At 46.2% G+C, this 24,846-nt stretch overlaps 1 protein-coding gene across 1 annotated transcript in view; it reads left to right on the forward strand.

Annotated features, from left to right (window-relative positions):
* Window positions 1-6,031: 6,031 nt before the first annotated feature.
* The window catches only part of LOC142013572 (fructose-1,6-bisphosphatase isozyme 2), a 46,724-nt gene continuing 27,909 nt past the window's right edge, over window positions 6,032-24,846 (forward strand). Inside the window, exons 1-2 of the mRNA XM_074995140.1 lie at window positions 6,032-6,293; window positions 22,282-22,444. Coding sequence (XP_074851241.1) covers window positions 6,121-6,293; window positions 22,282-22,444 — 336 coding nt within the window. The 5' untranslated portion in view covers window positions 6,032-6,120. The remainder of the gene's footprint in view (window positions 6,294-22,281; window positions 22,445-24,846) is intronic.

Consider the following 24,846-nt stretch of genomic DNA (forward strand, 5'->3'; position numbering starts at 1 on the left):
GTTTAAGATCAAGTATTTTTTTCAGTCATTTGACAGACCTGTTTTTAATGATTAGCTAAGCGGCATTAAACTCTAGTTTAGATGAGGACTTTGAGGTTAATCTGCAATTGGAGAGGGTATAGGTCTGCTGTGCTTAGCTCTTTCATAAAAGCAAGCTGCTGTATGTTAAATTTATGTTGAAATCCTGACAAGCTCCCTCACAGTTATTGTTCCTAGAGGTGCCTTGATAGCATGGACTTTGATAGCTGCTCTATAGCAAAGCACAGTTTGTTAATGAGGCCATAGAAAAGCACATTTGTTCCTTTCAAGCAACCATAAGTCCACTTAGAGCTTGCAGAGCCACAAACTACCTTGCTATTTGCTCAGTAGGGTATCTCACATGTGCTTCAAGAACCCCACTGGTGTAAGGGTTGTGTAATGACCAATAGCGTCCTCAACAGCCTTGGACCAGGCCTACCTGAGAGACATCTCTCTTCCTGCTTACTGCAGCAGTGGCACAGCAGCAACAGAGCAAGGGAACCCATCCCCCAATTGAAGGATGCAACGGGCATGGCATTTTGAGGGCTCAAACTCTGGAACTTGCTCTCCCTATTCCTTTGGGCAGAAATAGCCCAAAACTGGTGATCTCCAGGTACATGGCAAGACAAGTATCTGATTCAGTTTTAGAAAAAGATTAAAGATAAGTCTCCCTGCACAATGAAGGTGGGTGTGCAAGAGGAATTTATGTAGCTGGCTAAGTTGCCATTGAGAGATCTCCTTATTGCTACTGAGACTTCACTGCATTACTAATGTTGAGCTCTACAGCAGGCATATTTTTGTTTTTAAAACTAAGCAGAGGCAGAGATGATAGGTCCTGCCAGCTCTCCTGAAGATGCGTGCGATTTAACAGTGTCACCTTAGGTTTTATATTTGCAATTTACGTTAGGGTGACTAGCCAATCCATGCACATGAAACAGGTTAAAATTATTTTCTGAGCGGTGTCTTGTACTGAACTATATCAGGAATTTCTTGCTGGTCCATATCTATTTTTAAAGACTACAGCCTGGCAGAAGGTAAAGGTTATAGGATGAAGGACATGCCTAATCATAGCAGTTCAGTTTTTAGACTAGGTAGTAAGGATTTTGGGGGGGGGGGCGGGGGCGGGGGCGGGGGGGGCAGGGTTGACCACTGACTGTCATTTTAACAAGTTAATGTTAAGGGATAGGTGGTTAGCAGTAAGTATATAGGGCTAGTATGAAAGCTTCTTAGATTTGTTGTAACCATTTACTGAAAAATTTGTGATATACACCTAAATCCAGAGGCAGAGTTAGCCACTCATACTGCATGGCAGTGAAAAGATTACTTTCAATGTACAGGAGTATAAATCTTCAGCAGAAGAGTAGCTAATAGGGCAATTGCAGCTAAGACACTGAAGAACTTTGGCATTTGGTGAAAGGTCATCAGCTCTGATTACAGCCAATATATGCAACTCAAACTATTAACATCTAAAATCGTGGGGGAGACTCCAGAGGTGTCAGGTTTAACAAGCAGTTCTAGCCCCCTTCCTGTTAGGAATGTGAATCATTATGATTTCTTTTGTAGTGATCGCCATGCAAATCAAGACAAGAATCCTATCAAAATGGATCTTGACAAGGCCTCTATTTTAAATTACATTTCTCCGTAGCACATCTATCTGAAAAGGCTGCTGAAGCACTTTTATTAGCGTAATTGCGCACCTGAGAGGTTTTATTCCACTCCTCTTCCTTAAAAAGCGTTGGTCTTTTATAGTACAGTGAACCCTCGATAAAATGGACCAAGGGAGGGGAGGGGTGTCCATTAAAACTGAAAGCCTCTTATATTGGAGAGTTTACTCCGAGGGTTTACTCCTCCAGCTCCCAGCCTCCTGCTCTCTGCCCTGAGTGCGGCAGCTCCTTGGGCTCTAAGCTGCCTGCGCTCAGGGCAGAGCACAAGGGCTCCTGTGGCTCTGAGCCGCTGCTGCCACTGTGTCCCTTCTTCTCTCCCTCCCTCCGCGCCATGGCTGGCATCACCACCGCGGATCTCAGTGGGAGGAGGGGACACAGCGGTGGCAGCTCTCCAAGCCACGGCCAGGGACCCCACAGCTGCCGTGGTCTCGGCCGTGGCCCAGAGTCCCACACCTGTGGCAGTTCCAGTCATTGCCGTGGTGGTCTCAGCCGTGGCCAGGGATCCCACGGCTGTGGTGGTTCCAGCCTTGGCCAGGGACTCTGGCTGCGGCAGTCAGCCGCAGAGGGACTGGTGGCGTCTCGGGTGAGTCACCGTTGACAGTACTGGAGAGCACAGCAGTGCACTCCCTTTGGCGGGGGAGGCTGGCTGACGCCCATTATTACCAATGTCCAGTAAAACAGGGTCTACTAAAGCAAGAGGTTTACTGTATTAAATTATTATTTTGTCCACCAAAACAGCTTAAATACCTTGTCCTGTGTGACCTTTGGCAGAACCATGAATAGGAGTCAGATTTCCTGACACACAATCTTGTGCTTTAAACGCCAGTTGAACCTTCCTTTTTGTTTCCACTCTAAACATACCTAAACATACAATAAATCTCAAAAGCTTATTAGTTGAATCATATGTGAAAATTAATGCGGTGTTGTGGGATGGAAGAACTTTGATTTAGTGCCTTTTATGTTATAAATATCAAGGGTGCTGACGTTTACTACCTGCTTTAGGAATTAATGGACTTTGCATCTGAAACAGAAGATCAAATAATGGTTCTATTAGCGTCAACAACACCCTTTGAACCAACTAAAACAAAATTTTGATTAGAATTGTTTACTGAACTCCATTCCACTGGGAAGACAAAGATAGATGGGTTCTGAACCTGGGATGACTGGAAAAGATGAAGAGGATTGTAACTACCCTGCCTTTCCTGTGTTGCTAAATGGTTTCTGTGCAGTTGGATGGGCCCAGCAAGGTTTAGGGCTGCAAGAGTTCCAGTATGAAAAACGCTGAGACTCGCTGCTGAGGCCTGCATGTTTAGTTTGAACTCTGTCCCCATGTGAGTATGCAGTGCAGTAGTTTTGTCACCCTTTTCTTCAATTAAATTATTTTAGGTTTTTCTCTTTATGTGGAGCCTCTTTAAAGAAAGAGGAGACCTACAACCTGGCAAAAGGTGTTCCAAAGTATCACAGATATTCATACTTTGACTCATGTGCTTTAAAGAAAATCAGCATAGTGCTAGAAGAAAGAAGAAAATATTCTGGAAATTATCTATCAGCATCTCGGAGGAGAGGGGTAAATCAGTTTGATAGCTAGTGCGCAAACCTTGTGCAGGTGCATATGAATAACAACTTGTGACTTCATATGCAGTTTAGGCATACAACAGAAGTCCCAAGAGCTAAGGTCTACTAGATACAGCATGTTCCTAACCTTTGCTCCTTCTTGGAGTCATGTAGCACTGTCACCTTTGGATTTTTAAAAGATGGCATCACTGTATCAAGACTCTATAATTTAAACCTTTCTGAAGAGCCCTAATTTGTGTACTGACAATTAATCAAGTGAACAGGAACTTCAAATGCTACAGATTAAAAAAAATAATAAAATAAAAAGCCTGAAGGAGATTTCAGCTGCAAGCTATTAATTAGTATGGCAGCTCTTACTGATGACAAAAGTAAGGAAACATAACTATTAAGTTCACAACTGGGCTAACATTTTCATACCAGTATGCTTTTTGCACAGTGGCATGTATTAAGTAAAGAATTCCAATCAGATTTTTTTCTGCTTTACTTCTGAATTTCCGTTTTATGAGCAGTGTGTTTTTTGTGATGGTACCCACGGGGATGGTGTACTGTCACCTTTTTTTCAGAGCAGGGTCTGGAGCTGGGGCACCTCCTGCCCCACAACCATGTCATCATACAATCAGAAGCCTGTCCAAGCATACCGAGAGCTTAATGCAGTGGCAAGCTAGTGCCAGGCTATATTAGAAAAGCTGTACCAGTGTAACAACATGGATTTTAAAACCAGCCTACTGACACTGCTACATGTGATACAGAAATTATTAAAGTTTCACTTGCTCCTTTAAGTTCTTGAATAAATAACTACTTAGCAATATATTGGGCCTTAATCCACCAATGCTTTTCACTTACACATTAATTGTAATATTGCAAGTTAGCACGGGTTAAGAATGAATGATAGTTGAACGTGACCATACCAGGCTAAAATGAGGGACAATAGACACCTTTAGAGAAAATTTGTTGAAAATCAATGTGCAGATAGTGAGCATACTAGCATCTAGTTACATAATTAAACGTACCAGAACAGTTTCCATGAGACAATGAACTAATGCTTACACAACACACCTATAGCATATGGGTAAAGTACTAGCTCCTTTTTTACAGTGATGCACAGGTTAAGATGTGATTTTTCAGAGGCCTACCACTCTCCAGTCCTCCTGCCCCACAGGGCGATGTCATGCAACTTCCACGGCATTGTGCAAATGCTAGATGGTGGTAGTGAGCTGTGATACACTTAAGGCCCTTCCAAATTCATAGCCCATTTTGGTCAATTTCACAATCATAGAATTTTAAAAACATCATAAATGTCATTATTTCAGCTATTTAAATCTGAAATTTCATGGTGTTTTAATTGCAGTGGGTCCTGACCAAAAAGGAGTTGTAGTGGGGTTTAAAGGATATCGGGTAAGAGAGTCGTGGTGGTACCGCTACCCGTACTTCTGTGCTACTTCTGCAGTCACAGAATACTAGAACTGGAAGGGACCTCAAGATGTCATCAAGTCCAGTCCCCTGCCTGAAGAGTTGGGCAGCCAGAAAGCAGTGTTCTGACCAGGAGCCCCCATTGCCAGAAGCAGGACAGAAGGATGGCATGGTACAGTACTGCCATGCTTACCTCTGGCCTGCTGCCAGAAGAGCTGGGTCCTCAGTCAGCAGCTGCCTCTCTGGCTGCCCAGCTCTGAAGGCAATAATGCAGAAGGATGGTATGGTACTGCCAACCTTCCTTCTGGGCTCCTGCTAGCAGCGTGCTGCCTACAGAGCAGGGCACACAGCCCAGAGCTGTTACGTTCTGGCTGAGCAGCTCAGAAGGCAGTGCAGAAGTAAGGGTGGTAATACCATAACTCCCCTAAAATAACCTTGTGTGGGCTCCAATTTGAGCAACACTCGTCTCTCCTGTGAAATCTGTATAGTATAGCGTAAAAGCACACAAAAGACCAGATTTCCTGAGGGGAGGGAGATCAGATTTCACTGTCCATAACACATTTTTCATGTCTGTGAAGCTGGCAGGGCCCTAGATTTACAGGTCAGAGTAGGTGTCTGGTGTCCCTTCTGGCCTTTAGCTCTATGCCTCTACTTGTCTTTGAAAGCTAGGCCTTCTGTGACCAGAGAACTGAAGAAGTAAACCAGAGTGGGTCAGCCAGCAAACACCAGGTGCCTCATGGCTCCGATCTTTATTGCCCGACTCCTCAACATGTGTAAGCAAAAGTTTCTGTTCAAAAACTGATAAACTTGGATATTGAATCCACAGCTAAAATTGCCTAATTTGTTTTGGACTGGAAGAGAGATCACAAGTGCACTGAATTCAGAAGGCTCAGCATGATGTGCAGCAGAAGGAATTAATGTATAAAAAATTCTGATCCATGTTTTCCCCATTTGAATTTGTCAAGATGGTGTCAAATAAGTGAAATGATCAATTTTTCAAACTGTCAACTCTAGCAAGATTTCATTCTAGTTTGTCTTTGTTACACAGGGTTCCCCTACATATTGGCTGAATGGCATTTAATTTATTCTCTTGCAAGACATTCATACTAATAACCTTCCACTGTTCTCTACACAAATAGGATCATAGTATTATGGTGTCTGGAAATCACTAGCTTCAATATGTGGAGGAGAAGGGCAAGGAGAGCAGTTTCTTTAGCAGCTGCCTCTCTCCCCCAAGCAGCTTTTATGCATCCTGGAAAGATCTACAGAAGAGGCAGACTCTGCACAGCTATTTCAAGCACGTAAATCACATGGGCTCAAGAATATTTTAATAAACCATGACTAGCAAATGAGCCAACAGCGTCTCCTTAAAATACAACAGCTGCTGAGGAGCAGCAAAGTTGCAGGACAACAACTTGTTCTCAGAAGATAAAATCTTTATTTGCCAGCAAAGATGTCAGACAGAAGCCCCTTCGAAACAGACATGTTAACTCTTACCCGATACGTTATGGAAAAGGGACGACGAGTTAAAGGCGCTACAGGGGAGCTGACGCAGTTGCTCAACTCAATGTTGACTGCCATCAAGGCCATCTCCTCTGCAGTCAGAAAGGCAGGTCTTGCCCACATGTGAGTTCAATGAGACTTGTGGGAGAAGGGGGGAGGAGGAGTGGATTTGCTTCCACATGAAGAAAGGGGAAAGGGCAGGAGTTTTGTGGATTTTTTTCAAAAATTCTCATACGTTCAGTTCAGTCTGCCTCTTTTAAACCAAATTACTAAAGGTGTGAATTCTGAGCTTAAAAATCTAGCAGGGGTTGGAAATGATGCACATGCCAGCACGGGTGTGTGTGGATGGGTGAGTAGTGTGCGGTTATGGAGGATTTAACAGCTGTTCCTGAAATGTCCTCTGACACTAGTTGTGGTTCTGCAAAATTTAAGTTTAAAAACTGAGTCAGATGAAAGCAAAACAAAAATCTAGTGCCATTATTTTGGTCCCTTTTGTCTTACTATCTTTTTAAAGGGTCAAACTGGTGTATTTTTAAGTCTTAGAAAATTTATCACACTTTCAATATCTTGTGCTAATGTCCAAATACACTAATGCAGCTGGCATCTGAACTATAGAAAATCAGGCTTTACCTTGGGAATACCAATACCCGTATCCATAACTATAGCATTAGTAATATTATAATTCAGCAGCGCTAAGAGAAGGCCATATACTGCCCTTATTGTGTGTATAAAGCTCTCACTGGTGTCAAGGTCACCCAAAGTGGTGTGTGGCCAGCTAGTTTGTCTTCTGGTGTATTGGAAATGGGACTTGATGATTGCCTTGTACAGTTTGTAATGAACTGACCTAGGTTTGATGCATTGGCTCTTAGTAGACACTGCTGCTGGACCTTCAGTACCAACATTTCAGTATAGGCTGGGGACACAAGAATAAATCTAATCAAATTGTATAATTGAAATATATTCTTGTACATATGTGGGGTGTGTGTGTGTAATTCTGAGGGTCAGAGAGGGGCTATATAGGCATAATGAATGCAAACCACTCCGCTAAGCAGTTTATTCCTCTATTCTCTGTGGCAAAGGAATCTCTAGCACTTAGTACTTTGCATTTCTACAGCATCTTCATTCAAGAATCTCTGTCTCTGTTGTAATCTACAGATTAACATCAGAGCACTATGTGAACGGGGTACCACTATCCCCATTTTACAGATGAGGAATATAATTCTGAGAATGGTTAGTTAATTTACTCAAAGGGTTTACAGTGAGTCAGTGACAGAACCAGGAATTGCTCCCTGACTCTCCGGTGTTGAAGACATTCGACCATATTTCCCTTCTCCCTTTTGTTGAGATTAACGGATGCCAAACTGTTTTCACTGCCATGAGAGAGGAAAAGTTGCATTTGGTATGTTTATAGCATTTCAATTTTTAAAACCCTAAAATGGATAATAAATGATATTGTATAGATAAGAAATAGAATTGAACGTTAACCTAAAAAAATATATGACTGGTGTTTCAACATTACAATTCATCTCTCAGAACCAAAGCCTCTTTTTGAAAAACAAAAGTATCAGTAAATAACCCAGTAATCGTGCATCCCACTGATGGCATCAATCATGTTATACATCCAACCATGATCTTTACCACAGAGAATGGACAGATGATGTAGTAGATTGGTGCAGAGCTAGACTACAGAAACTAAGCCACTCTGCACTGTATAGGAAAAGATGGAAGTGAGAGAGGCATCAGACACCAACCAGCACTGAGCCCGTGGTTATTGATGATGTTGTGGAGGATCTTTAGGAAATTTCAATGACAAATTATCAATCCTGGCAGTTGCTTTACATATGTTTATATTTTCAACGCCATCTTCACATGAAAAAGGACTAGAAACTTTCTTTAAAAAAATGACAGATGAAGTTGAATAGGCCTGCCATTTCTAGTGCTCCCAAATAAGAGAGCACAGTATGGCTTCTTTAGCATTTAAAACGTTAACGCTGCCCTTTGGAAGTTTTCAGGTCAACAACAAAGCAGAAGATTTTCAAGGACACAAAGTGCAGTTAGGAGCCAAATGCCATTTGTTTGTTTGAAAATCTTCCCCAAAATATGAAACACGCTTTACATATGTGAAATCTGAGCAGATTATTTTTGATAGGCAACATATCGGAAGTCAACTGTTAGTCTCTGCAGTTAATTGTGAGCCTCCTAAGCTGCACTCTCTTTGTATCAACTAAATAAGTCTCATCCATATGTCATACTAAATCATTTAATGATAATTCATAAGAATAATTGTAAATCATACTGTGAATTATAATACAGGTTCCATCTCCCTTGTCCGGTTGAGACCTGACTGGTCCTGGACAAGAGAATTTGCCTGACAAGGGAAGGTTCCCTGCCATGGCCCCCAAGCCATCACTCCTCCTCCTGCCACTGGGCAGCTCCCCTACCTTCTGCCAGGAGAAGCTGCCAGGAGAAGCTAGCTCAGGCCCATGCTGGGGATGCAGCTTCAGCCTCGGGTGGCTGCCCTGTCCCACATGGGTGCAGGAGAAAGCTGGCTTCAGCTCCAGCCCTGGCCCTGGCCCTGTCTCCACATAGGAAAGCTGCCTCTGGCTCCAGCCCCAGCCCCAGCCCCAGCCCTGTATGCTTGCACTTCCAAAGGGGTTCCTTGGGACGAAGCAGGATCCACTGCAGCCCATCCCTCAGGGCTGCCGGGGGACATGGGCTGCACCCTCCTGCCCGGCTCTCTGGTCCAATGACATCCCTCATACAGCCAGATGGGGGATGTTGCTATGCCAGATTTAGGTGTTTCAACCTGTAGCACATTGTAGCAAAGCATGTCCTAACAATCTTAATAGTGAAATGTTACTAAGAAAGACTTTAAAATAACCCATTTAGATATCATGATTTGTTATTTCCCCCTCAGCTGGGGGAGGCTCAAGCTTTTGCCTCAACAGAGAGAGCTACTGCTGACAAAGTGCTAGAGTTAGAATACAATCAGCTGTGTTAATGTGCACATAAGCAAAGAGTGAAGCAATAAGATAACGGAACTTTGCTTAGTCGTTCTAGTGTCTGACCATCTATTAGCAAACACATGAGAACATGGTCTTTGTTTCATAAGAGTTTATCTGATCTAACCCCTTGTTCCCTGACTAAAGTCAGTCCTCTGAAAAGGTAATATGCCTAACTAATTATGTGATCAGAGGCTCATATTCTTGCACTTCCACCAAGGTGATATATGCCATCATGTGCCAGCAATGCCCCTCTACTATATATATTGGACAAACTGGACAATCACTTTGCCAAAGAATGAATGGACACAAATCAGACCTTAGGAATCTGAATATACATAAACTTGTAAGTGAGCATTTCAGTCCAGCAAGTCATAGCATCCAAAACTTAAAAGTCTACATTCTAAAACAAAGAGACTAACACCAGATTACAAAAGGAGATGTCTGAATTGGAGTTTGTTATCAAGTTTGACACTTTTCACCTCAGGGGTCAACAAAGGTATCAGTTACCTTATGCACTGCAAGGACTGTTTCCCTCCCTTTGAAATTTGCAGCGATTCAAGGCAGCCCGCTTAAATTACTAGACTCCTGCAGCGACTAGTTTTTCTCTCTTTCCGCCCCACCTCCTTCCCTCCTATCTAGCTGATTTGTCAGTTTTTATTTAATTTTTTTCTATCTTTCTGTTAAATTCTCCTTGTCTCAGTTATAATTTATCAGGATTTTCCACCTCTGAAGAAGTGGGTCTGTCCCATGAAAGCTCATCACCTAATACATTATTTTGTTAGTCTTTAAAGTGCGACAGGACTACTCTTTTGCTTTTCTTGTTTTATCTCAATACTGTGTACATTAAAACAGTAGCCCCATTCTGACTAGGGGTCTGCATTTCTGTGATGAGTGAAATAATCTCTCTCTCTCTCTCTGTGTGTGTGTGTGTGTGTGTGTGTGTGTGTGTGTGTGTGTGTGTGTGTGTGTGTGTGTGTGTCCCTCACTGAAATCCACACCTGCAAGTTTGGGGTGGGGCTGGCTCAGGGAGGGGGAAAAAGAGAAAGAGACTTGTGAAAAAACAATTGAATCTAGCTCTAATTTCCATATCAACCACTGGAAAGTCACAAACATTCTTGTGGTGGCAAAATAAGCAGCAGGAGCAGAAGGATATTTAACAAATTAAAATTCTGATTTTAAGCAAATTCCCTTAAAAACGAGTGGAAATGAATTCAGGAAATCTTCAAACTCTAGGTTCTCCATGAAGAATCTGCAACTCTTTCTGATGTGCAGTCACTGATTGCAAAATGAAGCCATCTGGTGGTATATAAGGGTCATTACATGAAGTAGATACAGATGTGATCAATCTGTTTTTCTGACTGGTGGTCCAGTGAAACCCAAGTGACCTTATGGATCCATGGAGGAACAGAAAAGTATATCAATGCCAGGATAGGGAAAGCAACAGTTGCATTCAGGACTCTCCGTCCTGTGTGGAGTTCACAAATAATATCCGTGAAGATGAAACTGCAGCTCTTTAACAAAAATGTGAAAAATTTGCTCTTGTACGGCTGCGAGACCTGGCGTACTTAAAAAGTCTTCAAATCACAAGTTACAGACATTCCTAAACAGAAGTCTGATGTACATCCTTCACATCAAATGGCTAGACTTGGTCACAAATAAGGAGCTTTGGAACAGAGCAGGACAAGAACAAACACACTGAAATCAAGAGAAAAAAGTGGGGATGGCTAGGCCACACTCTCAGAAAACCATCACCCAGCATAGTCCATCAAGCTCTCACATGGAACCCACAAGAAAATGCAAAAGAGGAAGACCTTAGACTATGTGGAGAAGGACTACTGAGATTGAAGAAGAACTGAGATATTCCTGGAGCCACCTAGAAGTTTTGTGCCAAGACAGAGTGAAGTGGAGGAAACTTCCAGATGACCTATGCTTCATGTAGAGTACAGCTGCGTCTACACGTGCCAGCTACTTCGAAGTAGCTGTGCCAACTTCGAAATAGCGCCCGTCACGGCTACGTGTGGCGGGCACTATTTTGAAGTTGACATCGACGTAAGGCGGCGAGACGTCGAAGTCGCTATCCCCATCAGGAGATGGGAATAGCACCCTACTTCGACGTTCAACGTCGAAGTAGGGAACGTGTAGCCATTGTACATCCCACAACATCGAAATAGCAGGATCTGCCATGGCGGCCATCAGCTGAGAGGTTGCGAGACGCTCTCTCCAGCCCCTGAGCTCGATGGTCGCCGCGTGCGGCGGCCCCTTAAAGGTCCCCGCCCCCTGCCTTCCTGTGCAGGAAGCTGAGAGAGCGTGCAGGTGGCAGCCCAGCCACGCGGCCAGCCTGCAAGTCTCTGAGCAGCCACACCAACCCCCCACTGCTGCGATGGCCACCCCCAGCCCCCTAAGCGCCCCCAGGACACCCCCCCCCAAGGGGAGCCAGGGCTCCCAGACTGGCAGCCAGGCTGGGAAGTGGCAGCAGGGTCCCTCCTGGATGGAGGCCGAGCTTCGGGACCTCCTGGGGCTCTGGAGGGAGGAGCAGGTGCTCCAGGTAATGGGGAGCAAGAGGCAGAACGCGGATGCGTTCGCTTGGCTGGCCGAGGGCCTGGCCGCCCGGGGTCACCCTGCCCGCACTCCTGACCACGTCAGGAGTAAGGTGAAGGAGCTGCGGCAGGGTTACGCCCGGGCCCGGGATGCGGCCAGCCAATCTGGGGCCGCCCCCATCACTTGCCCCTTTTACAGGGAGCTCAGGGCCATCCTGGGCCCCCGGCACACCTCCTCCCCTCCAGCCACGCTTGATACATCGGCCGACGAGCCCCAGCAGGCCCCGGAGGCAGAGTCCGCCCTGGAGGTAAGCCCCGCACCCCAGAGGCCCCCCCAGGAGCCCACCCCTGGGGCACCGGAGGAGGAGGAGGAGGGGGAGTCCTCCTCCAGCGATGCGGGGCTCCAGATCCACATCCCGTCCCTGAGCTCCAGCAGGGCGTCCGCCCACCGGGTGTCCCCCGACCGTGGGAGTGGACCATCAGGTATGTACCCCCCCCGGTGCACACCCCCGGGGTTGAGGGGCGGGGGTAACAGATATGACCAGGGCCCTCCATATGCCTAGATGACCATGGCCCCAAGGACAGCAGTGGCATGTCCCTCAGAAGAGTGCATCAGCCCCTGCCCCCCCAGCACGACAGTGCCATGCCCCATCCCTGGGGATGAGGGGAGCAGAATCTAGGGTCCCCTGGGGGGAGGGGGCGGGACACCCATCATCATCATCAGCAGCAGCATCTCCCGGGGATGGGGATGGGGAACCAGCAGCAGAGGGGTGGGGGGACAAGGGCCACAGCTCATGGCCCACACTAACGGCTGTCTCCACTCTTCTTCCCCCCCCGTGTTCTGCAGCTGCATCATCGGAAGGACCGGAGAGTGCCGGCGAGGTGTCAGTGGTCCCGGAGATCCCACTGGGGCCATCACTCCAGGCCAGCCCCTCGGCGGAGCACCAACCGGCCCCAGGGCAGGGACGACGGCAGACCCAGCACCATCCAAGGACGGCGACGGACCCCCCAGCTGCTGGCCATCCTTCGTCGGCAGCTGGAGGTCTCCAAGCAGCATCTGCGGGTGGAGGAGCGCTACCTCCAACTCCAGGAGCGGGCGCTAGTCTGGCGCCAGGAGGCATGAGGGGCCTTTATGCGCACATTCGAGCGCATCACAGACTACCTGGCCCCCCATGCCATGCCGACCACCACTCTGCCCGCCCTGCCTGCTCCACCCACCGTCGCACCGCCATCCGCCACCGAGGGCCCTTCTGCCGAGGGGGACCTGGGGCCAGCTGACACCCGCCGGCCTTATCTCCCGGTCCGCCCGGCCCCCAGCCATCCCCGGCGTGGGCTGCAGCCAAGGCGCAACTCGCGGCCGCCTACCCCCAGCGCTGGACATTAGGGGGTGTGGGGCCCAGGACGTGGCCCCCTCCCCTCCCCTCCCCTCCCCTCCCCTCCCCCTTTGTATATATCCCCTTCACCTATCTTTTGTAAATAGTTTGTATTAGACCCCTGTTCTGTTATGTTATGATGATACCTGCCCCACCCATGTAAATAGTTCTCCCCTTCCTTGTCTTCCCCTTTTTTTCCTTTCATCTTATAATACGTATATATATATATATATAATATTTATTTTGGCTGTACATAGCTGTGATATAATAATGAGTTCAACATATATATTCTGGTTTCACTAAAAACATGTCTGTTTTTATTTACAAGAAAAGTGTTGGGGGGTGCTCTTGGGTGCTCTGTGGTGTGGGCGTAGGGGCAGGGAGTGTTGTGGCGGATGGGGGGGGGTGCAGTGGGGGGCCTGCCAGCGTTCACCCCGTGGCCTCATTGAACTGGGCCCGCAGGGCCTCCCAGACCTGGGTCCCTTCGGGGTCCACCTGGCGACTGGGAGCAGCGGGTGGCTGCACATCGGCCCTGCCGGCCTCCACAGCCCATCCCTGAAAGAAGGCCTCCCCCTTGCTCTCGCCGAGGTTCTGGAGGGCGCTGCACGCGCCCAAAATCTGGGGGATGTTGGTGGGCCCGCATCAAGGTGGGTGAGGAAACACCTCCAGCGCCCCTTGAGGCTGCCAAATGTGTGCTCCACCACCTGGCGTGCGTGGTTCAGGTGCATGTTGAAGCGCTCCTGGCTGGTGGCCCGTGTAAGGGTGCATGAGCCAGGGCCGGAGGGGGTATGCCGCGTCTGCGATGATGCAGAGGGGCATGGTGGTGTCCCCCACAGGGATGTCCCGCTGGGGGATGTAGGTCCCCGCCTCCAGCCGGCGGCACAGGCCCGAATTCCGGAATACCCAGGCATCGTGGGTGCTGCCAGGCCAGCCCACATATATGTCCAGGAAGCGGCCCCGGCTGTCCACCAAGGCCTGGAGGACTACTGGAGTGGTAGCCCTTCCTGTTTAGGTAGCGTCCTCCACTGTGCTCCGGGGCACTGATGGGAATGTGGGTCCCATCCAGAGCCCCAAAGCAATTGGGAAAGCCCAGGGTGGCAAAGCCCGCGATGGCGGCATCCAGGTCCCCAAGCCTCACGAGACTGTGGAGGAGCAGGGCGTTGATGGCGCAGACGACCTGCAGGGGAAGCACATGGGAGAGCACCAGTGAGGGGTGTGCAGGGTGTGTGTGGCCCTCCCCCGCCAGGGCCCCCCTCCCCTCCCCTCCCCTCCCCTGCCAGGGCTGCCTCCCCCTCCCCCGGTGGGTCCTCTTACTTCCATGAAGACAGCCCTGACGGTGGCCTTGCTGATGCCAAACTGCTGGCCCACGGATCAGTAGCTGTCTGGAGTGGCCAGCTTCCAGACAGCGATGCAGACCTGTTTCTCCACACTGAGGGCGCGCCACATGAAGGTGTCCTGGTACTTCAGTGCGGGGGTGAGCCACTGGCAGAGCTCCAGGAATGTCTGCCAGCTCATGCAAAAGTTCTGGAACCAGCGGTCGTCGTCCCACTCTCCAAGCACCAGCCGCTTCCACCAGTTGGTGCTCGTGGGGTAGCTTCACAGCCAGCGGCGTGTGAGGCGGGGGGCGGGAGGGGTGCTGCAGGGTTGGGGTTGCTTCCTCCTCCCCTGCGGGCAGCTCCTCCTCTGTGGCTAGGATGTGATCAGCTGCCTCCTGCATGGCATGGAGCAGGGCGAGAACTGCTCCTACAGGGGCGGCTGGGTGGACCTCTGGCTGCTGCTGCTGCTACTGGGGGTCCATGACTGCGTCGCTCAAGGTGTGCGTGCCTATGGCTCTGCAGACCGCGTGCTGTGCAGGCTGCGTGTGTCTGGGAGGGGCCCCTTAAGGGAGCGGCTAGCTGTTGCCCCGGAAGCGCTAGTCCGCCCTGTGACCCTGTCTGCAGCTGTTCCTGGCACCCTTATTTCGATGTGTGCTACTTTGGCATGTAGACGTTCCCTTGCAGCGCCTACGTCGATGTGGTGCTGCCCAACGTCGACGTTGAACGTTGACGGCACCAGCCCTGGATGACGTGTAGACGTTATTCATCGAAATAGGCTAGTTCGATGTCGCTACATCGAAATAGGCTATTTCGATGTAGCATTACATGTAGACGTAGCCTACAAGAGTTATGTAGTAGTAGTGTTTGAAGTAGAAGAGTTTGCATTTGGAAAATATTAGTTAGGCATATTACCAAACTAATTGATGTGTGTGCCATTTGGGATCCCTTTAAAATTATGGCTTGGGTCTGATATAAAATGACATTAAGCCTATTTCTGTTTTCTACAAAGAAAGTCTAAACCAACTGCTCTTATTTTCCTTTTAAAAAGCAAAGTGTGCCCCACATTCACTCAAACCCTGCTGACTTCACAAACAATAAGCAGTTCTCTGGCACCTGAGAGACTACCAAATATGAGCTTTCTCATGAGTTTTGTCAGTCAAACCCACTCCTCAGATGAAAAAAAAAGGAGAGAAAAAACAGAATCTAGGGTTTATATGGGGCACGAGAGGGGGAAATTGTCACTAGTAGGACCACTTAATGAAGCAAATTAAGTAGAATGTATCATCTTCCCTCTGGGCCCCAGTTAGATAAACCCTAGATTCTGTTTTTCCTCTCCATTTTTGTCATCTAAGGAAGTGGGTTTTACACATGACAGATCATGACCTAATACAGGGGTGAGAAAAATGGGGGGGCAGGCCCATGTGGAAACAGGGGTTGATCTTTTCTAAGGGTCCTGCTGAGTCTCAGACTCATCTGTCTCCCTAAAAATGTTGAAATATGTTACTGTTTTTATGTGTGTGTTTTTATGTGTGTGTGTTCATTTATATATAATTAATACAGTTACATTCTACAAACTTATTTTCTTACACATGCAGGGTTGTTTTTTTTTTTTTTCATATGAACATAATCAAAATTTCCATGACTTTGGATTACATTTGACAGGTTTGGGAATGGTGAGGTGGCCCTGCTAATTGCAGGGATGAAAAGTGGGGCATGATGCAAAGAGTTTGCCGAGCCCTGACGTAATAAATATGTTAGTTTCTAAGGTGTCACAGGACTGCTTGTTCTTTGTGACGCTATCCCTCTGAGCCTCCCTACTGCTTTCAGTGATGGGAGCAAGATCAAATCACTTGAACAGCAAGTGAAAAATTCTTAATAAATATGTTGGGCTTAACATCCTATTCTTTGCACATCCTGATTAATTAATTTTGAATGCACAAGGAATACAACCATTTGTTTTCCTGTAGGAAGCTATAACAGTGTGCTCTGCAGTCTTATGTTGAGGGGCCATTGTTAACAGTGAAGCTACACATAACTTAAAAATAAGTGGCCAGGGTTTTGAAAGTGCCTTGTGCTTTTATGCACTTTTTTGGGGAGTGCCCTGCTTTAGGTACCTTCAGGGAATCCAATTTTCAAAAGGTGGATGGCTCAGCACTTTCATCATCATCATCATCATCATCAACCATGTGCTCAGTGCCCATTGGTGTTTGATGCCTCTCTCACTATTTCCTTCCATCTTTCCCTATCCAGTGCAGAGTGGCTTAGTTTCTGTAGACTAGCTCCGCACCAATCTACTATATCATCTATCCATTCTCTATGGGGTCTGCCTCTCCTGTTCAAACCATCTATTATGCCGAATACCAGGATCGATTTTTCGTTCGTCGTTCATTCTGCAAATCAGTCCAAATAGTTGTAGCTTCTGTTTTATAACCTTCTGCAGCAGGTTCTCTTTTGGCTGTATCTTCCTATACAATTCCTCACTGTTGGCCTTCTGCATCCATCCTATTCTCACAATCTTTCTATAACAACTCCTTTCAAACACCAATATTCTTCTTTTCGACTCTTTCATTATCACCCATGTGTCACATCCGCACAACATGCTGCTGAATACACATTTTCAAGATGCCCAGCTTCATTCTTAAGCTAATCGCTTTGCTTTTCCAGATCTTATCCATCACCTTCAAACTTGCTCTTGCTTTCGCTATTCTAGTCGCTATTTCCTTCTTACAGTCTAGATCGTACGTTATGTTGCTCCCCAGATATGTGAACTTCTCTACATTTTCTAGTTCAATACTGTCAATGCTGATCTTCCTTCCTATTTCCTTATCTCCAAATACCATTGTTTTTATTTTATCAATGTTCACAATCAGTCTGTACCACTTCCCTTCTTCGTTTAACACCCGCACCATTTTTGCTAGTTTCTCCTCATCTTCCTGAACGATAACTATATCATCCGCGAACCTCAAGTTGTTAATTCTTTTCCCATGCACAGATATCCCTTCTACCTCTTCCTTGATTTTGTCCATCGCTCTCTCCAGATGTGCAATACTTGGCGATATTGGACCTCCTTGGCTCTTACCTCTACTTGTATTAAACCAACTTCCCAACTCCCCGCATGTTCTCACTGCTGCCTCTGCATTATCACTGATATCTTCCAACAACCATATCCGTCTGGTATCCACTCCGTATGATTCCAACACCGCCCAAGTCACTTTCTGATCTATACTGTCAAATGCCTTTTGAAAAAAAATCGATGAAGCAAGTGTATATGTTTTTGTTCTTTCATTGAGCTTTCTCCTCTATCTATTAGTGCCAATATCTGCTGTATGGTACTTCTATCTTTTCTGAACCCTGCTTGCTCGTCTGCTATATGTTCTATCTGCGATCTTAATCTCTCAGTCAGTATCATCATCAGCACCTCACCTAGATGACTCGTTAGGGCAATCATTCTGTAGTTCTTGCACTCCAGTGTACTTCCTTTCTTGGGTACTGTCACTAGCACAGATCTTGTCCATTCCTTACGTGCCTTCCCTTCTTTCCATGCTATCTTACATAGTCGGTGTATTTCCTGAATCATGCTTTCTCTGCCGTATTTGATCATCTCTCCATTGATCTTATCATTTCCAGGGCTCTTGTTGTTCGTTAGTCATTTCACTTCTTTTTCTACTTCCTCCTTCAAAATATCGGTTTTGCTCTCAATGCTTGGGGGAGATATCTCTTTCAATTCTTCAATCAGTCTCTCTGAGACACTCTGGTCCAACTGTGCTTTGTACAGATTGGTACAATATCTTGTCCATCGCTGCACAATCTTCTCCCTGTTCATGAGCACTTCTTCGTTCTCATCTTTGATCGCCATCTGCTTTGGTTGCTATTTCCTATTAATATTCCTAATTGTCTTATACACCTCCCTGGTCTTACATTTGCCATAATACCTCTCGATATCTTCACATCGCTCCTCTAACCATTTCTCCTTATTCTTTCTGGCTGCTTTCCTTACCTCATTGCATTTCATCCTATATTGCTGTTCTGCCATCTCAGAAACTTCTCTCCTGCTCTTCAGTGCTCTTTTCTCTTGAACCAACTTCAGTGTCTTCTAGGTAATCCACTTCTTTTTGATCTTTTCTTCTGCTGCAACAGTCTGCTCAATTGCCTGTTCTATAGCGATGGCTATCCCTGCAACTCTCTTATCTAGGTCTTTCTGTGTGGTGATAATCTTAATCTTCTCTTCGAGCGCTGTTCTGTATGCATTCCCTGTTTCTTCTTCACATAGCCTCGCCACATCTCTTTCTTTTATTAAACTGTGTCTTACATTGTCTTTTGAGTTTTATCTTGATGTTTGTGATCACTAGACTGTAGTCTGAGTCTATATCTGCTTCTTGGTAAGTGCGGCACTGCTGTAGTGATGTTATCCATCTTCTTCTTGTCAAAATCACATCTATCATGTTCTTGGACTTCCCATCATTGGATCGCCATGTCCACTTCCTCCAGACCTTTTGTTGGAATCTCGTGTTGCAAATCACCATCTCATGCTCTGTAGAAAACTCTAATGGTTCTTCACCTTGTTCATTTCTTTCTCCATATCCAAACATTGCCATGACTCTCTCCCAATCTTCGTTATCTGTTCCAACCTTTGCATTCCTATCTCCTCTGATGATCAATACATCTTTCTTCGGTATCTCCTCACTGTCTTTGTCAAGTCTTTATAGAATAGCTCAATCTTTTCCTCCATGCTGTCTGATGTGGGTGCATACACCTGAATGCTGAGATGTTGAACGGTTTTGCTTTGAATCACGCAACCATCATTCTTGCACTCACCGGTTTGTAGCCTAATAGTCCTCTTCTAGCTGTTTTGCTAACAAGGAATCCAACTCCTGCTTCATGCTTTGTTTTGTTTCCTGACCAAATGACTTCCCAACTGCATATCTCTCCTGATCCCATCCAACACATCTCTGCCAGTCCAAGTATATCACATTGGTATCTCTCCATCTCCTTCCGAAGCAGCTCTAATTTTCCAGTTGCCCACAGTGTTCGGACATTCCATGTTCCAATGGATAGCATATGTATTAGGTGTAATTTTCTTTTGGTAGCCAATCTATCAACCCAATCCCAATCGCTCGATTGGTATCGTGGGCCTTGTTTATCCGGGTGATGTCCGAGCTGGCATCTTTTAACATTTAAATTGTACAGGCATCAGATTTCATTCATCTTGTTGTTTGACGGTCAGCACATTGACACACATCTGACCAACCCTCCTCCTCCATACAGCACTTGCTGACAATAATGCAAGTCAGGCACTCCAAAACTAAGGAGCCCCAAGAACAATACCTAATTTAGAAAATTTAGATCAGCACCATATTGAGAAAATGGCACTCATCATGCTGCAGGAGACACAAAGCACAGTTCCCCCAACAAGGGCTCCAACAGGGAAAACACTTCCATTTGTAAAATATTTCTTTTTTTTTTTTTCTCCTCTAAGAGAAAATAGTCCACCTCAGGACTAACCACCTGCTCTTTTTCAAAAGAATGAAGAAAGTTTATAGGAGAGCAATAAAATGCTAACACAGTATCTCTTATTTGCTTCCTTCTGTCCCAAAAGCTACTGACTCTGATAAAGTTGACCAAAAATTTATTTTCTGAGTGGAGAGTTTTGCCTTAGAAAATTTTTTGAACTAAATATTAGAAAACTGGGGTTTTATTATGGAAGTGCTATTACAATCTAATTGAGAACCTCATGACCCTTTGGTCATTGACAACACATAGATCTTCATTCTGAGGTACAGCTCAAAGAGGGCGGTAGCTCAACAATGTCTGTAGACTAGGTCTGATTCTGGGGCCTGGACAGAGTTGTGTCTGGTCCCAGATAAAAGTTAAAGACTCCTTATGGGCTGGTCTAATTTATAGAAATGCTGAATGGTTTCTCACATGTTGCTCTGGGGCAGAGAATAGGTTCTGGCCATGCAGTCTCTTTCCTCAAACAAGCCTCCATCCTTTAGCTACCTGCCTCAGCACTTGCTTACAATGGTAACCTCACAGGGGGGTTGAGGATAAAGGAGGACCATGCTTGGGGCTTTGCCCAGAGCTCAGTTAAGGAAACTTTTATAGCAGCTGAATTGGCATGAAGAGATCACAACAGATCCCAGAACTGAGGCTACAAGTTTCCCCTCCTTTGTACGGACTTTCCTTTGCCACCAGAAATGTATAGCTACAGTGATATTTTAAAGACTTGGGTATAGGTAGGAGATATGTGAAGTAGGAGATTGGCAGAGAAAAGTCACGGTCACCACTTTTCTGAAGACTTAATGTTCCTGTCAAAATTTAGGACTGTTTTGTGTTTTGAGGTGTCTTAGGCTACAGCTGCACTAGAGAGTTCTGTCGCCAAAAACTGGTGGAGCGTCCACACGCAAAATGGGCTGTTGACAAAAGTTGGCATTTTCACCAACAACTTTCTGCCTGTCTCAAATGAGGAAAAGTACCTTTTCTTGGCAGATTCTGTGTAGCCAGACAAAGTCTCCCCCTTACAAGCCAGCTTGCTCGCTGCCCCCCACCCCCACTGAGGAGCACACAGGGCATGGAAACGGCTGCTGACAGCACAGTCTTTGATGCCCTCATTGAGGCCCAGATATGCTAGCTCATCATGACCCTGAGCAACAGAAAGTACAGATAGAGGGCTAACAGGCCAAACTGTCAACAAGGGGGGGGGGACCCTCAGGAAATCACCCCAGCTGACATTGATGAATATGATGACCACACAGCCATCCCAGAAGAGGAAGTCCCCGCCCACACAAAAAGAATGTCCTGTATTATCTCCTGTCTTACAAGTGCAAATTAAGTAAGAATTGCCCTTGTAACAAACTGGCGTCACAAAAGACAGACCAGTATGATCTGGCACCTTAGATAAGAAAGAGAATATGTAACCCAAAAATGGTTATAAAAGGTGGGCCCAGCAGAACTCTAACTTTGAGTGCATTCCACCAACTACCTGCTGGTCGGGTCAGGTGATTGCCTCCCGAGGTCCACAACTGGGGATGCCCAACCTCATATTGGTCTTTCCGCGGAATTGAGTGACCGATCCGGCTTGGCTATGCTGGTATCGAGAGATGCAGAGAGGGTAAGATATACCCATGCTAGGTCTCCTTTCTTTTTGTGCACAGCTAAAGAATTAGAGCTCTGTAACTAGATGTCGTTGTATCAAGATATCATTGTGTTAGATGGTAACAGATATCTTTGTATTGGATTGTAACGTAACTTGTTAACACCTGTACTTTGCTAGCATATAAGAAGTAGACAATAGCCTTTTGTAACCACACGCTTATAACTGTAGCTTAATAAACTTGTAACCAGTTAAGATCTAAGCCTGACTGCTGTTACCCTTTTGTCACTACAACACAGATGGCACAACAAAAAGAACTTTAACCGTTTGGTTACCACAGCCTGGCCGTAGGTGAGAGTGCTAGGAGCTCCCTGCTCTAACAGAGAAAAACTGGGTTGTTTAGGACCCAGGGGAATCTGTTAGCCTGTCTTGGCTGCTTGCAGCGACGAGCTCCCTGCTCTCGCAGTTTTAAACTCAGATGATAACAAGGGCATAGTTGGTACCTCACTGTACATTACCCGGCCATCGGCTAACATTCTGTCAACAAAAAAACTGTGTGGACATTCTGGAGGACCTTCTGTTGAGAGAGGGCTGGGTAGTCCGGCTGCGCTCTGCTCACAGAACAGGTTGCACTTCCAATCCACTTGTGTGTGTGGCAGCACTCTGTCATCAGATGTTTTGCTGGAAAATCTCCTGTGCCAGAAACGTCTGTCCAGAGATGCTTCTTGTGTATCTGTAGCCTTAGTGTCTCAGTGTTTTCAATGTTGTGTACACGTCCTCTTTTCTTTAGGTACGGAATAGCAGGCACTGTGAATGTGACTGGCGATGAAGTGAAGAAGCTGGATGTGCTATCCAATTCTCTGGTTATTAATATGCTACAGTCCTCCTACAGCACCTGTGTCCTAGTCACAGAGGAGAATAAAGATGCCATTATCACTCCACAAGACAAAAGGGTCTGTACATATGTCTGCGTTCTCTCATTTAGCAGCAGGTGGTGCTGTTATTCTGAGTATTGAAAAAAGGTTAGGGACTATGTTACCTGTAAAAAAGCAAAAAGGCACAAGTTCCTAAGGGCTTGTCTATACTAGGGAAACAAGTTGTTTTCAGATACGCAGTTCTAGGTATGGCATTTGCATAGCTAGTATCAACATATCGGAATTGTCTCACTTTCCTAGTGAAGACCAAGGCTTTATATTCTTGCGCTGATATCCCTTACTCCATGAGGTAGCGTGGAGTACATGGGTCAATGGCTGAGCCCAGAGAGGTTGATTTTTCCGTGTCTTCATCAGACGTGCAGAATTGAACTCTGGAAGACCTACCACCATGTTTATCTTTTGGTAAGTATAGACAAGCCCTAAGAGATAAACAATTTGCATATTACTTCACTGCCTAAATGATTAATTACAGAGGGTGAGCTCTTTTCCATAAGTAAGGAAGTCCCTGCTAAGAGCCAGTGCCTTTTTTGTAAAAAAAAGAGGAGCCAGTACTCAGCTGGCTCCATCCCCCCACACCTGGCAGCCAATCCCATAACACTGCTAAGGACTCATCATTAAAAAGGGGATGGGGAGAAATAATTATTTGTGAGCACATTAGTGAAACTGGAATTCCAACATGCATGTTTGAACCCTTTTCTGAACATTGGTGTGACTTGTTTTGTTTGCATGAACTTTTAGCCTAGACTACAGAGAATAAGGTGCTACTCAGTGTGAGCAAGGCTGGCAAAACTGGGCTCTAAATTAAATACCCTAAGAGAACAAATGGCTACCTCCAGGGATTTCCACATGTATGGAAACATCTGCTGTTATAATATATCTTCCATTAATTTAACATGAAGTCCCAAGAAAATACTTAGTCACAGCTCAGCATTTGGACTAGCATGCCACCAAAAGCCTCTTTCTCCCTACCCACAAGTCTCACTTCACAATCACAAATCACTTCACAGTTTAGCTCACAATACAATTCAAATCATCATCAACTACCATGGGCTCAGCGCCTGTTGGTACTTCTGTTTAATAAACCAAGACAAATCTATAACAAACCCACTCAGTTTCCTGGCTTTCACACTACGTCCTTTCCCCATCACTGATTCTTTATGTGCATAAGAACACCCATACTGGGTCACATCAAATGTACATCTAGTCCAGTATTCTGTCTTCCAGCGGTGCCCAATGCAGGATGTCCCAGAGGGAGTGAACAGAACAGGGAATCATCAGGTGATCCCTCTTCTGTCACCCATTTCCAGCCTCTGACAAACAGTTACCTTGGCAGCTGTTTGGTCAAGCCCTTTGTCTCTCTATGGCTACGTCTACACGTGCACCCAACTTCGAAATAGCTTATTTCGATGTTGCGACATCGAAATAGGCTATTTCGATGAATAACGTCTACACGTCCTCCAGGGCTGGCAACGTCGATGTTCAACTTCGACGTTGCTCAGCCCAACATCGAAATAGGCACAGCGAGGGAACGTCTACACGCCAAAGTAGCACACATCGAAATAAGGGAGCCAGGCACAGCTGCAGACAGGGTCACGGGGCGGACTCAACAGCAAGTCGCTCCCTTAAAGGGCCCCTCCCAGACACACTTTCATTAAACAGTGCAAGATACACAGAGCCAACAACTAGTTGCAGACCCTGTATATGCAGCACGGACCCCCAGCTGCAGCAGCAGCAGCCAGAAGCCCTGGGCTAAGGGCTGCTGCCCACGGTGACCACAGAGCCCCGCAAGGGCTGGAGAGAGAGTATCTCTCAACCCCCCAGCTGATGGCCGCCATGGAGGACCCCGCTATTTCGATGTTGCGGGACGCGGATCGTCTACACGTCCCTACTTCGATGTTGAACGTCGAAGTAGGGCGCTATTCCCATCCCCTCATGGGGTTAGCGACTTCGACGTCTCGCCGCCTAACGTCGATTTCAACTTCGAAATAGCGCCCAACACGTGTAGACGTGACGGGCGCTATTTCGAAGTTACTGCCGCTACTTCGAAGTAGCGTGCACGTGTAGACGCAGCTTATGTTTCAGTGCTGTACTATAGAGTCTACAAGTGTACCTTGGTCTGGATTGCTGAAGGGCATTTGGTTATCTAAATATAATGGCTGCATCTACACTTCAGTCCCCTTTCGAAAGGGGAATGGAAGTGAGCCAGACAGGAAATGCAAATGAGACATGGATTTACATAGCTCATGCCTCATTTGTGTATTCTCACATAATCTCACTTCTGGGAGATCCTTTTCCAGAAGTAAAAGCAGCCTTGTAGATGGGGTTCCTTTGAAAACAAACCCTGGTTTAGAAAGAACCCTTTTTCCAGAAACAGAAATGGAAGAAGTGATCTTTGAAAATGGGGTCTGGTTACAAAGGAA

The sequence above is a fragment of the Carettochelys insculpta genome, chromosome 5 (assembly GCF_033958435.1).
Source record: "Carettochelys insculpta isolate YL-2023 chromosome 5, ASM3395843v1, whole genome shotgun sequence".
Classification (NCBI taxonomy): Eukaryota; Metazoa; Chordata; order Testudines; family Carettochelyidae; genus Carettochelys; species Carettochelys insculpta.